General features: G+C 39.0%; 1 protein-coding gene across 1 annotated transcript in view; it reads right to left on the reverse strand.

Moving 5' to 3' along the window:
• The window catches only part of KREMEN1 (kringle containing transmembrane protein 1), a 56,629-nt gene that overhangs the window by 12,432 nt on the left and 25,106 nt on the right, over positions 1–19,091 (reverse strand). The window contains exons 16-18 of the mRNA XM_084539249.1: positions 15,864–16,236; positions 5,600–5,762; positions 2,840–2,931 (exon numbers count right to left, since the gene is read on the reverse strand). Coding sequence (XP_084395375.1) covers positions 2,840–2,931; positions 5,600–5,762; positions 15,864–16,236 — 628 coding nt within the window. The remainder of the gene's footprint in view (positions 1–2,839; positions 2,932–5,599; positions 5,763–15,863; positions 16,237–19,091) is intronic.

Below are 19,091 nucleotides of genomic sequence, written 5' to 3' on the forward strand. Positions count from 1 at the left end.
CCTGACAAACAGGAGAGCTTCTGGATACTACATGTTAAGACATGTATTAAAACATATAAAATCAGTGCTTTTGAGCTCAAAGCCATGTTTCAGATGTTTATCCAGTTGCCTGAAGATCCTCCTAGTGAAATGGTAGTATATGCCAGAATACCTTCTCAATATGTAGATCTTATATGAGATAATCCTTTGTTCTTGTGTTAAAATGTATATATGTCAGTCTTACCAAGCGATCAGTACAGCTCTGTACAACTAACCTGGCTCTGTCATTTAACAGTTTATCAAATTTATTATATGATATACGTGCACACAGGAAATAAGCTTACAGTAATGAAATCTGTTTGTGGTAAGAGACATATGTGGGCCATAAACACTGAGGTGCAATTTAGCAAGACAGTGAGCCTTACTTACTTTTACCTTTAGTGTGTGTATGCTCTTATTTGAATTTCAGTCTAACCTCATTGGAAAAGAGACCAAAAAAGCCAGGAATAGCTGCAGTATTGCAAATAAGCCATTTAAATCATTCAGACATAGCTATGCATTGAATAGTTCATATAAGATATACATGTTCTCTGAGGACTCATGGATGCCTTTTTTTTTTATTTTGTTTATATCCACTCCATCAGACAAGACATCAAGAAAAAGAGAGGAAGAAAAAGAAAGTCTAAGCTCCTACTGGGGCAACCACTGTCTTCTGCATTTATGACCATCTATTCTCAGCTAACATTGCTAAGTTCTATACGTGTGCAGAATACATCTCTGAATTAAGCATTTCATGTTAAATATTAGTGAACAAGACATATGATAAAATCACGGTCTATGAAAATGTTTTAACTGTAGATTCCTAATTGTTACAGTGAATCACTGTATGCAAATGTCTCGAGATAATAATAAAGGAGCTTCATATTGTTGGCATTGTACTGGTATTATGTAGATATAGCTTATAGGTACATTATACTCCAGATACTTGTATTTTCTAGTAGTAAACATAATAATGTAAAAGAAGCTTATATGAGATAATTTTTTTCTTCTCTAGAATTTTCAAATGGGCTTTCTTTACACAATTGCTTTTTTGCTCTACCATAAGACCCAGTTTTGTTTTATGTGCTCCACAAGTTAGTTTTGATGGTCCTATGATTTATCATCATGCCTACTGAAAACAGAAAATATGGTAAAGCATAAAAGTTTTTTTTTGACTCACACAACTTCATTAACCATAAGGTTTGTATTAAGACTTGGAAAGACTTGCAGTGTACAGTTTGCTCTAAGTTGCTGTAATTCCTTTCTCTAGTATCCTGTTTCAGTGCACTGCTTGAAGCAGCTGCTGCTGGTCAAAAGGACATTTTGTAAATATAAGTCTGGATTATCTTTGCAAGTAAATGTCCAAATTTAAATCCTCAGTTCCCCACCACAGAGAAAATGATTAAGGCTTGTTTTAAAAGGATTCTTTGTGTAGAACAAATGAAGTGGAGAGAATTTGCCTTTCAGCTTTTTTACTGGTGACATATCCAGAGATTTTGCAAAATTTGTGGTCTTTAAAGAAATACAAATTCTTTAATTTGAGACCAAAACAAATGTATTCATTATGAGGATCATGCCTCTTAGATAAGACTTTGTAACTTAGAAAATGATAGTAAGATGTCCTCTGAACAATGAGCATCAGAGTGTCAAACAATTTTGTGTTACTTAAATTAGATACTTAATCTGCATTTAAGTCTAGGTAAAAGTCAACTGATAGGGTCACACTTACATATAAGTTTGCCTAACTTGAAGATGTGAATCATTTGCTCACATTCACAAAAAGAAAAAAACTGTGGACAAAATAATAAGAATAATAAAAAAATCACTTTAGATCTATTTTGCTTTGTTTGCTTTTGTTTCCTTAACTTCAAGTAAGAAATGTACTTCTTTGATTCAGAAGTATCCCTACATAAAGACAACTTCTCTGATAATTAACAGCATACACATAAATGATCTCAGAAGTAGAGCAGAGAGAGCAAGTAAAGGCATTAATGATTAGACTCAGTGAAACATTAAGCTACGGTTGCTAATATTTAGGCATATGTTAAAAATGTGATTCTTAGGAATTTATCCTGGAGTCTTCAGGAATAAAAATTTGGGAATATATTGACATGAACCATGGAAAAAGAAATAGATTTTAGACAAGTTAAGTAATACCGTATATTAATAATATTAAATTCTGGAAGGAGTGTTCAGGTGAATAGCGTATGAATTATCTGTTAAAAAAAAAAAAAAAAGAAAAAAGGAACAGAGTTATGTTTCTGGATTAACAGCAATTCTAAGTATATGCACCTGAAAGAACCAGAATTCTAGTATAGCTAACAAATACCCATCTTTTTCCTGTGTCACTCCTACTGTCCTTATTTCTTTTCAACAATTCTGTTTGTGGTTTGTTACACACATTAAACTAATGCCATTCATTTTACAAATGACTTGCAAATGATGGAGACATATGTATCTTTTTGAAAAATTAATTAATCATTTCCTATTAATTTTTCTCCTCTATACTTTACTAAATGAATGGCCTATTTCTATGGGTTCAGAAAACTAGCAGTACTTCATAAGTTTTGAGTGATTCTCTGTCTTGTATTTTAATATAAATAATATAAGCCAGTAATTCTGAGAGGAGAGGAAGAACATAGCAATGGAGGGACAACTATACTGTAACCTTGTCATTAACTCTAGAGATGTTAAAAATACTGCTTAGTTTGCAAATGAAAATAAGCTGATTGGTCTTGGAAAATCACTACCCACTGCTGTATAACTGCCAGTCTCTGTTGTGCAGAGATGTGGGCCTAAAATAATTATGTGGTTCTCTTACTTCGGCAGGATGGAATCTCACAGTATTTCCAGTATATTCCATCCTCATGCTCTGCAATGTAGCACCACGGGCTGACATCTCCATCAGGGTTCCTGGGAGAGAAAAACTGAGAAAGTGAGTGAAAAATCAAATGTTTTAAAAGATTGTATTAAATATATTAAACCTGAGTGTCACCACTATTTTTTGTTCTAATGCCTACTGAATATTTAACCTGTTGAACTTACATGCCAAGAAAAATGAAAAAGCTGACAGGATGTTCAAATAACTTTGGTTATTACAGTATGCAGCAAGCATAAAAGGCTAGTGATGTGTAAAATACAACTTTTTTTTTTTTTTTTCTTTAACTCTGAAAGGTGCAGAGCTATTTCTGGACAGTACTGACAGAGAGGAAGATTTTCAGCACCATGTCCTGTGTACAGGTTCCTTAGACTCCTAAACTTGATTTCCGCCTCGGTACAAAATAGTTCAGAAGCCATCTTTCTGTGTATAAGGACAAAAACATTTATCTGATAAAGTTTTGAGGAGGATTGTGGTCTGAGGAAGTTCTGAGGAAGAACTTCTTGAGTTCTTGAGGCAGGTGATTGTCATGAGTGATTCCCTGCTGATAAGTATGGAGGCATCCATCTGCCAACCTGACCTCTTGTCAGGAGAGGCTTGTTCCTTAAAGGGGCTTGGATAAGAGACATCATGGAAAGCCTGCCAAAGCTTGTCCATGAGTCAGATTATTACCCTCTGCTGCTTTTCCATTTAGGTGCTAATAACACCAAAGGTAAGTTAGAAAACATCAAGCAGGGCATGGTGGTCAAGGGTCTGGGAGCCCAGGTCATTTTTTCCTCAGTACTTCCAGTGAGGGTGAAGGATGGGAAGAGGTCAAGACAGATATTCCAAGTTAACTGGATGCACCACTGGTGTTGGCAACAGGGATTTGGCTTCTACAACCCTGGAACCCTGCTTGAAGATCAAGAACTGATAAGGAGAGATGGGCTCCACCTCACTAGGAGGGGCACATGTGTCTTTGCTAACAGGTTGGCCTGTTAAGAAGGTAAGAAGGGCTTATCTTATCTGGTAAGAAGGGCTTTAAATTAGGAAAGATGGGGCAAGGGGAGAATTACAGGGATGGGATAGGCAGCAATAAGTGGCTCAAGTCAGGATGTCTCCAGTGGGTGCATGCAGCCATGGAAGTGAGTGCAGGACATGACTATGAAGGATCCTCATGCACCCTTCTGGGAAACCTGTAGGCTTGATCATCTCCCTGAAATACTTGTATAGCAATGCACATAGCTTGGGGAATAAACAGGATGAACTGGAGATCTGTGTGAAATTGCAAAGCTACAATCTCATTACAATTATAGAAACATGGTGGGATAGCTCACGACTAGAATTCTGTCATGGAGGGCTACATGGTTGTTAGGAAAGACAGGCCAGGAAGACAAGGTGGTGAAGTTTCAGTTTACGTGAGAGAGCAACTGGAATGAATTGAGCTCTGCCTAGGGGTAGATGAAGAGCAGGTTGAGAGCTTATGAGTAACGATTAAAGGGCAGGATACCATGGCTGATACTGTTGTAGGAGTTCACTACAGACCAGCTCATCAGGAAGAGGAAGTAGATGAAGCCTTCTACAGACAGCTGGAAGTAGCCTCAAAATCACAGGACCTGGTTCTCATGAGGGGTTTCAACCACCCTGATGTCTGCTGGAAAGACTGTACAGCTATGCACAAACAGTTCAGGAGTTCCTGCAGAGCACTGATGATAACTTTTTGATACAGGTAGTCGAGGAGCCAACAATGAGAGGTGTGCTGCTGGATCTTGTGCTTACAAACAGAGAAGGACTGGTTGGAGATGTGGAGGTTGTGGGCAGTCTTGGCTGCAGTGACCATGAGATGGTGGAGTTCAGGATGTTGTGAAGAGGAAGCAGGGCAAGAAGTAGCAACCTTGGACTTCAGGAGAGCCAGCTTTGGCCTCTTCAGGAATCTACTTGGAGGAATCCCATAGGTTAGGGCCCCAGAAGGAAAGGGGGTCCAAGAGAGCTGGTCAGTATACAAGCATCACTTCCTCCAAGGTCAAGATCTATGTATTCCTATGAGCAAAATGCAAGCAAAGGGGGCAGAAGACCTGCTTGGATTTGGCTCCTATATCCTGAAGTTCTTACATAGGTTTCATTTTGAATTCTATCCATAGTAATTGAGGACTTCTCTAGAATGCAAGGAGACGAGAGTGCCATGGTTTGAAAAGGTATTGTAACCTCTGACAGTTGAATTTTTAATGTCTAATACAAGCTCTGAGTCATTGAACAGTTTGTGCTGATAATTTTTAGTGACTATATAACTTTCTCTAATGCAAAACTCTTGAGACATACTGTATAACAGAACCACATTTGTGTGTGAGGACAAAAACTATAATGTTCCAGAGACTCATTAATGCCTTTTTACTACTTTCTTGGATCAGGGTTTGTTTGTTTGTTTGTTGTTTTTTAGTTATCTCCACCTTATCTTTAGTCTTTCTCCATTGTGCCAAATTACAGATTGGATATATGATATGGACTGTGGGTGAGAGCTGGCTTTAAAAATATTATTCTACTAATAGTGCTTGTGTGCTCAACCAAAGATCCAGGGTACTAATTACAAAAGAAAACAAAATCTGTTAGATATTAATGGTTATTACATTCTTCACTATTTGACGGGAAGTTTTCTAATTTTGTGTCAGCTGTTTAAAGTAAAACTGGGTATATAGGCAACATTAGTAGCAATGAGATATTCCTTACCTGCAGTAGTTATGCTCTCCAAGCCCTCCCTCCCCATTGGGATATTTCAAAGTATTATATGGATGCTCAAAGGTCTCATTCCAAAAAAGACAAGGTTTCCCTGCGTATTGGGAGGTCTGGTTCTGAGTGCCACGATAGTCAGCTCCATTTGCTGTATAACATTCTGGGAAGAAATGGAAATGGAAAAAGAGAGAGAAAATGTATGCAGGCTTAGCGTTTGGTTGTTCTCCCCTTATGCTCCACCCCACCTCCAAGAACCCAGTTTCCTTTCAATTAACATGTTTCCTGCATTGTATAGGCAACTAAAGATGTTGCTTGAGATTTACATTTTCTCAAACACCTATTGAAGGGATTATGATTTTCTTATTTTTACTAAACAATGTATAAGACATCCTGGTTAGGGATGAAGAGTGACTAAGACAATTAAAATACATTTTCTGAGTGAGCAAATTACATTTTGTACTGTTTTCTCTGTGTTTTACTAGTTAGGCTGATTGTGTAACTTGTTAATTTTCCAAAAAGAAAAGTAGCTGATGTTTTCAGTCTGCCACTTATCAGCATATTGCCCAAATCTCATTCTAGTTTAACTAAATTTGTGAATACATGTAAATTATAAAGTGAACGATTTTGTAGGCATGGATCTTGCAAACATTTATTTCCTGATTTAGAAAAATTCTCATGCATTTTTCCTCTGGACTGAATTTCAATTGAAAGGGAGCTCCTTCTATACAATACAAACATCATACTCTGATCTGCACAGAAGCATTTGCATTCAGATTAGAATTTACAAGTCAATTTTGCTTCACTCATGTCTTCTCCTATTCATGACTGTTTTCCTAGCTTCATAATATTCAGTAAGTTAGAAATCAAAGCAGAGAATGATTTTCTAGTCATGAAATACACTATCCACTTTTCAGCTGAACTACAAATCTCTTGCTGCATGGCTTTGCTTTGTCTTAATAATGATATCTTCTGATCAAATCAATATTCAAAAACATGCATATTTTTACTTTCTACTAAAAACAGAAAACATTGTTGGACTGTTGCCCTGTAAGGGTGACTGACTACTGGAACAGGTTGCCCAGAGAGGCAGTGGATTCTCCCTCCTTGGAGATATTCAAAAAACATCCTGTGTCCAGGGAAACCTGCTTTAAGTGACCTTGCCTGAACCAAGGGTTTGGACAAGATGACCTACAGAGGTCCCTTCCAACATCAACCATTATGTGATTCTTTGATCACCTTCCAGAAGTAACCACTGTAAACAAGTCAATCCTATTTATAATTAATCCTTGGTAACATTTGTCATCCATGCATTTATTTAAAACTAGTATTAAAATACAACTTTCCATTACATAATAAAAATTGCTGTGTTACACTGCTGTAACCATTTCTTTGTACTGTGTAGCATTATTGGGGAAAGTCAGAAACACCTCTTACTAACTACAGGCTGGGCAACATTCTGTTTTATTTGATAGCATTTTCTCTTTTTATCTAATTCTCTCTCATGTAACAGCTGCATATATATTCTACTCTACTGCCCTGAAGGAAAGGGAGAGTGTTCTGCTGTTGTACTATTCCTGAAGTGGTATCTGCTCATCTCAGGTGTCCTCGTCAGGTGTCCCAAATCATCTCAGGTGTCTCAGGTGTCCCTTACAAAAGAGGGCTAGAAAGACCCTTAAAAATGTGGTTGCAGATGAATGAGGAAAAAACTTATCTTAGTCATATTAATCTGTATGCTTTTATTTTTATATTTTATTTTTCATTTAGAAATACTGTAGCAGAAGGGAAAATATATTATTAAAACCATGCCTTTGAAATCAGTTTAATTTGGGCTCACATATATAAAAATGGTGTAATTATAATTATTTCACAGTTTTGTTGAGCAGAAAATTAAAGCTGATGTTTTTGTGCCTTCAGTGTGCATTTTCATGCCTAGGCAAGTTAGAATTTCTTTAAAATGAAACTTTATTGCTGAGGATATATAGAAAACATGTATGCACAGCTATTAATGGATACTGATACCATCTCTGGATAGAAAGCTATCTAATCTAGCAAAACCAAGCTTCAGGTTAATACTTATCCTTACTTTAATTTACCTGACCTCATCAGCCATGCAGGTGAGCTACATACATTTACTTCAAAATGCAAATCTGCATTTCTGGTATTTGGGTCACCACAGACATTTTTATAAACATGAAAAAACTTTCAAAGTCACCACATTGTTGCTACTTTCTTCAATAATTCTCTTGGTTTGCCATAAATGTCAAAGTTTTTCTATGCCATAGAAAAATAAATAGCTGAAAAATATAAACTGATGAATTTGACAGAAAAGGGAGGAAAACATAATCAAACTGGACAAACTAAATAATGTACAGTATAAAGATGCAGTTGTGAGGAGTGATAAACACAGCCAGAAAATATATCTTCTTCAGTGCTATTACTTTTTTTTTTTTTTCTTTTCAAATCTCAACTAGAAGCAATATGTACTAACATATACTCAGAAATGTGAGGAATGCTACAATACCTGAATGTAATGTAGCACACAGACTAAACTGAAGTTAACATCAAACCATTTGAGGCTCTGCTAAGACTGGCCCGTGCTTTAAATTGAAGTAGCAACTGCCTTTCATTTTCATGTTCAGCAATCTTTCTTATTTTTTTGAAGTGTTGTTCTTCAAACTTCATTTCACTAGTACTTTAAGGATATTGTATGAAAGGAAGAGTCAGAGTTTGCTTCATTCCTTTTAGCTATAGTGTTCTGTTCTCAAGATAACAGGTATCTGTAACAGTGCTTCCTTTGTTTCTTTGCCTGGCTAAGACATTTGGGGAAAATGAGCCAGCTGAGCTGCAGTGGAGCTCCCCTGGTTTTGTTGGTATTTTTGTTAGATGTGGAAATAGGAGTGAGTTGATCAGTTATCCCAGAAAACCTGAAATTAAACCTGTGTTTTAAATTATGGCATTTAGCAATTGTTATCAAATGAAATACATACTTTTTTTTCACTTTTTTTTTTTTTTTTTTTTCTTAGAGGTAATCTGGTAGGAAGTTTTCATTTAGTTAAGGATTGATAATAGTTATTTTGCCAAAGCACTGACATACAAATTTTTCAAGTAAGCTTTGTCATTCCAAAAAAAATCCACAAAAACACAAAAAACAAGCAAACAAAAAACCACCTCAGTCCTACTCTCTTTTACCTTAAACAATCATCTTTGAGATCTACTGAGATATACCTTGTGTGTTTTTCTATAAAATCCTGAGTAACATTGCTCCAGATCCCTCAGCGTATTCAGTATCTCGGCTGTAAATAGCTGAGTTCTTCCATTTAGCATACATAGCAATTTCTCTGTATGTTCTGCATGACAGCCAAGACACTACCTTAGAGATCTCACTATGAAATTAATATTCAGTGTAGTAAAGGTGAGAAGTGAATGTATTACCTGCAGGCTGTACTTTCAAGACAAAAGCCTTAAGAGATTCTAAAGAAGAGCAGGTTAGAAACTTTGTCCTTATTTTTGTCTCACACTACTGCTGCAATGATTCTGTGAAAAGACAGTCTTAAAAGGTCAGACAGATATGTCTGCACAAAACTAATCCAAATGAGATCATCTAAATTAAACAGTCAGGAAAGTGTGGATTTAACAGTATTAGTAAAAACAGTTGGGCTTACTCAAATTACCTGATTTATGTTTGGTAGATTATGATCATACAGAAAAAAGGGGAAACAAACAAACAGCATGAAAGGACCGGAGTGTCATTGTGGTTGACAGATTTGTCATGATTCCTGTTCATGCACCCAAGGCTCAGTTTAAATCACCCTTCCAACCATAAACCTATATTAAATCACCAGATTTTTTAGAAAGTACACAGAGAAAGCTGTGACAAGTCAAAGTTTGAAGTCTACAGACTTCTTGTATTTCTAAGATGCTAGTCAGCTGGGTTTCAGACAATATCTGAAGTACAAGCTTGTGTCAAATCCATAATTAAAACCGAAGTGTCCATGATGATTTCACTCTATTAATACCTAATGACCCTGTTGCATCTACTGTATGGTGGAGAAATCTGCCAACAGCAGTAAGCAAAGACAGACCCATTGCAGAGGTTTTATTCATGAAAAGCTGAAAGGTTTTAACAGGTCCTGTTCAGGATAATGTTTATGAGACTCAGTGAGAAAACATGAACTGCAGTATGCTGTCAGGACTGTTTTTTTTCCCAATACATCTGGTGCCATGATTGACATAAAAATAACCTTTTTTCAAATGAATACTTAGACTAGGTAAGTACATTTTGAATGGCAACTGCTAGAAACAAAAAGCAGAAAATAAGCCTGGGGATGGTTGTCTACCATGAGTGAATGCTCAGTGTGAGATACAGGTTCACAATTAGTTTTATTAGAGCCAGATCAACATTTGGAAGATCAAACAGCAGCTGTAGTAGAAATTTTTTCCATCTGTCTCAGTTTCTTCTTCTTCAGTGTAGGGACCTTACAATGATCATTTATGCCTTTGTTACTTTGGAACTGTATGACTGCCTGCACTCCACATGGGCACCACTTTAAAATCATTTGCAAAATTAAGGTAGTGCAGAATATAACAGACCGACTGTTACAGTGAATGAACCACTACTGATAAAACCTTGAAATTTCTGAGTCTCTATTAGCTTCCAATGATTTTCTAAGATGGACATACAAATATTGGCCTTAATCTCTGAAGTCCTTGATAGCAAGAAGCCCGGTTACCTGAGAAATTGTATACATGTATTTCATGCCTCATCATGATTGATGGAAATAGTACAAACACTTTAGTTTCGTCTGCAGTCTTCTTAGTATGAATGAGAGGAAAAGTAAAGAAAATGGCTACTCAAGCACCCTTTCTCTTCTGGCTAAGAAATAGGAAATCTCTGATCATTCCTCAAAGTCCATCACTTCTCAAAAACATATATTTAGTAATATCACAAATTGCAGACTGAAGAGATGGAGACTCAGGATGGTTTAAATGACATCTTAGAGTACACTTGTAAGTTTGGGGTGCATACATAACTTTCCTGGGAGACTGAAAAGTCAGAATAACAAGCTCATTATTATTTCACTGAAAAAAAAAAAAGTTACTGGATTTATTTGCTTGCTTTAAGTTCTGGAAGCTATTTAGAGTGCTAACTAGTGGCAGGAGACATTAAAGGTTAACAATTATCAACTGAAAACTAGCCTACACAGGCCAGAAATTATCCTACCAGTAACAGTCAAAAAAGAAGCAAGGTTTTATTTTAATAATCTGCAGATAAAAGAATAAGGAAAGGTAAATTAAAATGGCTGCTATTTAAGTATTAGGTCTCATTACAGTGGCATGATAGCCACTTTGAATGTTCTGGGAGGCTTGAGCAAGAAATAAAGATACCTATAATTTACATGGATAAGAATATGGAACCAAAGGTGCCAGGCCTGATAATGACTAGGTATCAGTTGCTTGATGCATTTGTTTTAATAGTGGTTTAAGAAGAGTTTTAGGACATTTCCATTCTACCAAACTGTTCTAGTTCTTGTGGGAATCTGCAATTTGAGCACTCCTCCTTAAATGAAAGCACTCTATCTAGGTGCAGATGGCAACAGTTACAGGCACTAACCAGATGCTGCAGTCTCTAATTTGATTGAAAGGGTATAATTAGACAGCAGAAACACTTCAATGAGAAAGCAATGCACAGAGGAAAGGACAGAAACCACTTAACTGATGCCAAGATACCCCTGCAGTAACAGAGGCAGGGGCCCACAGATGGAAAGGGCAGAACACCCAAATTACCTTCCTCTGATGAGAGCATTTTTGTTTCCTTATGGATATGTGAGTAGAGATTCTATTATCATAGGTTGCCACAGTTCTTCATGTGGGAACACTGATTAAAACCAGAAGAAGCTTCAGGAGATCAAAAAGACAAATATGGCTTCTGTGGTCATTATTAAAAATATTTTTAGGAGTGCAATGGTCTTCTCTGAAATGCAGTTTTATCAATTTAAACAAATGTTCATTTGAATATTTTCATATGAATGATTGGTCTGAAAAATCTTATTCTAAATTATGTTATGATGTAAAATAAATGAATCTGGGTTGTATAAAACAGTTTTATACCTCCCCAGCTGAAAAATTAGTGTACTATTTTTAGATTTCAATACTTTGCTATTAAAATTAATACAAATGTAAAAAAAAAAATAAAAAATCCTTATAAAATCTACCAGACTAGGATAAATATACTGTAACAGGGGAAACAAACAAACAAACAAATAAAAAACAGCAGACATGAACTACAGAAAAAACACAGGAAGGAATGATCTTTGTTTAAAATTGCGATTTTCAAAATTGCTAGAAAATAACTCCTCATTTGTTCAGTCAGCTACTATAAGTCTGATACGATGCTACAAGAGCACTCATCTGAAAATTTCTTCTATGCAGTATAGGATCATTCTGTACATAGTTTAAAAATCTCTCTCAAGCTACTTAGCCACACAGACATATACCAATAACCTTTTGAGGTCCTCAGCTGCAATAAAATAATCTTATTTAGCATTAGTCCAAAGCAGACAGTAGTTACAGTGAATACTCACCTGACATTTGATCAAACCTTTTCTTAAGTATCCATCTGCACAGTAAATATGAGACTGGGAATGTACAGATTTGCAGTTCCATGCTTGTGCTCCCTGGCAGTGAATGAGTTGTTATAAGCGAGCTTGCTATTCTTGGGAAAATTTGATTACTAACCTTCAATCTAAGCACTTTTTCATCACACTTGCCTTTTTTTTTTTTTTTTTTTAATCTGAAAATATGCTATCTGAATGGCCAGTTGGAGCAAGCAAATTAGGATATGAGCATGAGCAGCTCATTACTTCTAATTCTTAAAAGTATGTATTTTGCACATGTTCTTTTCTTCTTTTTTTTTTCTTTTTTTTTTTTCTTTTTAAATTTGTACAGTACAAACATGCTATATTAGTCACAACTTTGTAGCTGTTGGCTGGTTCTCAGCAGCAAGATAATATAAACACACTTGCTTGGCTTGTGATTCTTTATCACTGGAAGTTAGAATGTATGATGTAGCCCCAGAGGAATTTCTGTTCCTTAATACACGCATTTGTTTTCTTTGTGAAATTTTAAAACTGTTGTTCCACCGTCAAGCATGGCAGACTGAATCCCTCCAGAAATTTTACCAGCATGGGCTATAACCACTGTGCGGATGGAGGGAGTGGTAAATTGCACAACCACTATGGTGTGATACGACAAAGAATGCAAATTTTGCAGCTGGCAGCATGAAATCACTGCCTTCTTCCCACTTCTTTGGATCCACCCTACTGAAATCCATTCACATAACTGTGGGCTTTGAGTTACACTCTATGCATGTACAAGCATGATATGCTGAAGTATCTGGACTGACTATTTCACTTTGTATCCGTCTGGTTAGAAATATTTTTTGGATATTTACATGACAACTGCTCCAGGCATATCAAGTGGAACTGTTTAACTGTATCAGTGAGACATAGGCAGATAAAAATCACAAGAGATACGAGGTTTGTAAGACAAGACTGAAACAGCAGTTTAAAAGGACAGACTCAGCTGGGAAGGACAAGGACATAGTGATCCACTATTGCTAAACAGGAAGATAACAGAGAAAGGAAGATAACAGAGAAAAGAAGAGAAGACTGACAATCATATAAATTTCTGACTGGGAAATTAAGTGAACAATATAAATACAGAAACTAAAAGCGACAACATATTGCACTGAGTATGTAGAATAATACTTGTTCAATGAAACTAACGTGACACAGATTTCAATTTCTTTGCCTTTGTAATACAACTATCACCAAATTCAAACAATCCTTTAATGTTAGGCAATCCACTACCCACCTCTAATTTCTGATTCACTTGACAAATGTGGTGCTTCTGAAGTTTGAATGCTGCAAATTTCATAATTTGAATTAATAGAAACTGTTAGACATCACACAGTGAAGCACAAACACTGTGAAAAGTAGCTCAGTACTATATGCAAAAAATGATAGTTAACTCACTGTGGTCAATACAAGCCATTTTTCATAAGGCAATTCCAGAAATTAAAGATTCTCCCTGTCTTAGGAAATGATGGTGTGATGCAATCTGTATTTTGTATGCATCTTTTACAGTAAATGTATGAAGACATGCATTCAATAAAAACAAACAAATAAATAAATAAAAGAGCAGGCCTTAAAAACACACTATATGACAAACTGCCTTACAAAAGAAACATTAACATTTGTTATTTCAGAATTCTGCTAGCTTTGAATGCAACTTGAGCCAACTGATCCCATTTCAGTCCTGTGGGATTAAGGGTGAGGAAAAAGATTCTGAGGTATGGTTTGCACAGATTAACAACTCTGCAGATTTTGTACACGCCATATTGTTCATGCCATACCAATTAGAGGTCATTATTGAAGAGCAGATGTGCACTGTTTTCAGGTTCATTAGCAGAAGACAGATAGGTGGCTGTGCTTCCTAGATCCATTATCCTTTGCTACCAGTTCACCCAATGTAACATTCATTTTTTCCCCTGACAGTTGCTTGTGCTCAGGCCCCTCTCTTACCTTTAGTGGCTGTGAATACATGCAGTTAGAGGTTGGCTAAAGCATGGAAGTGCAGTTGCATAAACAGACTCCTCTAAATTGCCTATGAACCAAACATTTGTACAGGGATATATCCTCTACTTGCTCATTTGCAGCATGCTGTGAAGAATACAACCACCTGTGCAATATGTTCTGTTTACAGTTCAGCTCAGAAACCTTAAAAGACGACATACTCCTACTCAAGTAAATGAAGGATTACCTTCTCTGTGCAACATGCATGGCCTGATTGTACTGGGAACAGACCACTAGACATGGTCTAGGTATATATCCTTGTCTAGGTTGTTCTCTTCTGAGATGTTGTAAAGTTTACATTTTCAGTTCTCTTTCTGATATTAAGAAAGAAAGAAAGAAAGAAAGAAAGAAAGAAAGAAAGAAAGAAAGAAAGAAAGAAAGAAAGAAGGAAAGAAAGAAAATTGATGTAAATCTTTCCCAAATCTAATTAAGTGTACCTACAAAAACTTCAAAATGAGAAAATATCTGTACATGGCTAAACGAGCAAAATACATATTAAATATTTATATAAAAATAGTAATAACAACTAGGGTTAGAATATGCAAAACATATCCAGGAGGACCATGCATATGATAGCTGTGGCACTGTGACCATCCAGAACAGCCACTCTAAATCTTGCAAAGCAGGACTAGTGTTTACCAGAGTGGTACCTGAAATGATCAGTACCAGCTGAAGTGAGAACAAAACGGTGCAGAGAAATTTTAAGTGAAAAATCAGTGAAGAACTCACTAACCATCCACAAAGATTCAGGCTTCACAGATTGCTTGACTGAATGAGAGATGTTTGTGACTGGCAGGGAGCAGATGCAGCATGCTACATAGAGGTGAGATGGCCACCATCCAAGCTCTGGCTCCGTGGCCCCAATTCTGCCCTGCTGCCACTAATTATTTAATTTCCCAGTGAGTAAGTGTACCCACGTCCTGCAGTCCTCTCTCCCTGCACATACCTCTGTCCTGCAGGCCTAGCCACCAAACCACTTCGTTAGAGAAATGTGCTGCATACGCTTTTATACGGTGTTCCAGACTCCCATCTCTGCGAGCATAGTGAGATCCACAAATACCGACGCACTACAAACAGCGCACGAAAATACATCTTTGTACGAGCAGCCTCGAGCCGTGCACCGCGCTGGTGAGCCGGAAGGGATGTCGTCGCGAACTCCAGGAGGTGCTGCCGGGCGGCAGAGCCCTGCCGCGGCGGGCTGCGTGCCAGCTGCAAGCCTGCAGAGTTCGGGAGCAGACCGGGCAGCTCTCTCGCCACTCAGCCCCGCTAGAAGACCGTGGAGCAGCCCCAGACGCACTCCCCTTCCCCGTTCCGCGCTAAGCGTCACTCACCGGAGAGAACGGGCTCGCGGCAGCAGCTCAGCGCCAGCCCTGAGAAGGCCAGAACGGCGGCGAGGGCGGGGGGCTCCATGACCAGGGGCCGCCGGGCCGCGCCGCGCTGGCAGGCGGCAGCTGCAGCGCTCCCGGGGCAGAGGTGGTTGCGGACGGCCGGGAAGAGCGCAAAGTGCGGGAAGCGGAGGCCCTACTGCATGTGTCCTGTAACTGCGCCCCAGCGAGGTGCCGAGTGGCAGATGAGGGATCCTATTACCAGCCATGTGACAGGAAAGGATAAGAAACCAACATCCCAACCTGCTGGTCCTGCTGCATCGGAGGATCGCGGAACTGCTGCCTTTACGTCTGACACCGACGGGTTTGGGCTGCTGGTGCTCGCTCCGGATGCCACCACAGGGGCTCCGCGGAGCTCTCCTCTCGGGCAGAGCCGCCCGTCCGCCAGCGAGGCAGCGGCGGGGCCAGCCCCGGCACCAGCCCCGGCACCGCCCAGCGAGCCGTGTATCTCCCTCGGCATCCCACTCTGGCCTCTCGCAGACAGTCCCCCGACTGTGGCCGCGGAAGATACGCGGCACAGCCCGTCAGCCCCGCCCAGCCGAGGGCTCTGGCTACGGCCGGCCACTGTTCGGCCCCGCGCTCGGCCTCTGCTAGTCTGGGGTCCCCTGCGGACTGCCTGCCAGCAGATGGGAGCATGCAGATGCAGCGTCCCTCTTCCCTTCGGGGAAGGGCGCGGGGAGGAGAAAGAACGCCGGTCTCGCACGGTGGCTCTGCGGGGGCACGGTGGGACCGCGAGAGCGCGCGGCAGGGCCCTGTGCTCCGTGAGCGTCTAGGAGGGCGGTGAGGTAGCAGCTCCGCGCGGTGCGATGCGGGAGAGTCGCTCTGATGTTGCAGAACGGCTCGTCCCGCCCAACGGAGAGGACGGGACGGTGAAACTGTATTGGTGCGGCCCGTGCACAGAAGGCGCGGGGAGGAAGGACTGCAGGCGGACCGCAGCTCCTTGCGTGGCCCGGAGACGCGGCACGGACACGGACGCGAGGACTCGCGAAGATGCATACGGACAGGAACACGCGAACACACACGCACGAACACACGCACACAGAGATATGCAGAGACAAACAGATGAACAAACGCATGCGTACACGCGGACAGGGAGACGAGACAACACAGTGAACACGGAACAGAACACTGAACCGAAGGAAAAAGCTCAGTGTAGCTATTTGAAAATGGTGAATACAAATGCAGGGCTAGTGGTGTTTGTTTGTTTGTTATTTTTTATTCTACGTGAAGGCAGCAAAGGTGTTTCTTTGTCAAGATGGAACACTATGAAGCTATATTTTAGACTTCTGCAAAGGTTTCTTAACTGACCTGTTTGACTTTTCAGCAATGCCAGTGCTCCATTGCTAAAACTAACCACCTAAACAAACAAACAAAAAAACGTAGCAACAGACAACAAATACCAATAAGAAAAATAAATTCAAAACAAAACAAAACACACCCCTTAAAACAGAAAAGTTACACTTGCTTTGTCAGGAATAGAAAGACGGCAAACATTTTTGTTCTTACAGTTTCCCTATACCCATAGACCCATGTCCCTGTAGACCCATTTTACTGCTCTGAAAGAGAAACCAACCAAATATGGGTTTTATGCTTTAGCTGTTACATCAGTATGTGCTATGGTACATCTCACTTTTAGTATGCAGAAACATCTCATCATATACAGATGTAATGTTTTTGAGATGAAAAATATGCTAATAATCTATTCTGGTTGCTGTGAGATATATTAAAAAAATGGAAAAGAAAAGGAAAGGAAAGGAAAGGAAAGGAAAGGAAAGGAAAGGAAAGGAAAGGAAAGGAAAGGAAAGGAAAGGAAAGGAAAGGAAAGGAAAGGAAAGGAAAGGAAAGGAAAGGAAAGGAAAGGAAAGGAAAAAGAAAAATGTAATGCCAGCATTAGATTTACATGTATAGTTTAATATCACAGCATAATGATGTCATATTCTTATTTCTGTGAACCAAATTCCTACTCAACGTACAACTTTTTAAGCTTATGAAATAATGAAAAACAGTAGCAGTGTCCTGCTAGATAATGTTAAGCTTTTTCTGGTGTTTGTCTTTCAATAGTGAATGCTGAAATATTTAGTTCCTCCTTATGAATACAATATATATATGTATGTTCAGTTACTTGGCTCAAGCATTCTGCTGAAATTCTTGATTCTGAGCTATGGCTGGACAAGTCCTCTGGGAGCATATGTTATTTTGTTACTACTGAATGTATGGGTCTGTATATGTAAGTATGTGCAGATACATACATATATATATATATATCTCCCTCTCTCTCAGCAAAGGAATTAGGGATTACTGTGATGGAAGGGTTTCCAAGGCTGACCAGAAGGAACAGCTGGTGCACACTGTTTTTACCACTGCTTTGTTTATGGTGGGATAAACCAGATAATTCTGATTCATATAAATTAATTGCTTTCTGAAATTAACATACATTTTTTTCAGGAGTATGTCCAGACTCCAATTTATTTCATATATTCCCATCCCAGTCTGTTACTGACATGAAGTGTCATTCATTTACAAATCTGTTTGTGCATGCAGCACTACCTTGTGGTACATGCTGTCTAATGGTATATGAAACATTGCTTCTTTGTGATTTAATGACTAACAAAATTCTCTTCTCCAAGCGCTGAGACCTCACTGTATAACCCAGTCACCCAGTTTCAACTTCATTTTATCTGGCATCCCATTCCTTAAGGTTGCTGGAACAAAGACGGCTTACACATTTTTAACACTTTATTGATTATGAAGTTCACACAATCAACTTCATATACCTCCAAGAGCCCACTTCAGTCTTCCAGCACTCCTAGGCAAAAATTTCCTTTTTTCATTCTGCGCCCCACATTCTCCACCAACCATTTAAACACATGGCTCGTATGTGTGTGTACATCAGTTGCAATAATTTGTTTTTAATCTGTAGCACATTGGCAGCAGCCAGCTAGTTTGTTACTTAGGAACATTTGCCAGTCTTTCTTTTCCTCTCTTTCTCTCTCTCTCTCTCTCTCTCTCTCTTCCTTCCCCCCTCCCTCTCCTCTCCTCTCCTCTCCTCTCCTCTCCTCTCCTCTCCTCTCCTCTCCTCTCCTCTCCTCTCCTCTCCTCTCCTCTCCTCTCCTCTCCTCTCCTCTCCTCTCCTCTCCTCTCCTCTCCTCTCCTCTCCTCTCCTCTCCTCTCCTCTCCTCTCCTCTCCTCTCCTCTCCTCTCCTCTCCTCTCCTCTCCTCTCCTCTCCTCTCCTCTCCTCTCCTCTCCACAGCATTTTTTTTTTCTATTTTCCTGTTTGTATTCCAACTTACTGTATTCAAGATCACTTATCTGCCTTGTGTAACTTTCTGCTTGTGGTCTGTGTTCACAGATAACAACAATGGCAACAGCAGCTAATAAGTAATTAATAATTTTATACTTATAAATACACAGCCTGAAGCATTTCTTTCAATTTGTCTTGATCCCATTATAACATAAAATCTGTAGTTTTT

This window comes from Aythya ferina, assembly GCF_964211825.1.
Source record: "Aythya ferina genome assembly, chromosome: 17".
Classification (NCBI taxonomy): domain Eukaryota; kingdom Metazoa; phylum Chordata; class Aves; order Anseriformes; family Anatidae; genus Aythya; species Aythya ferina.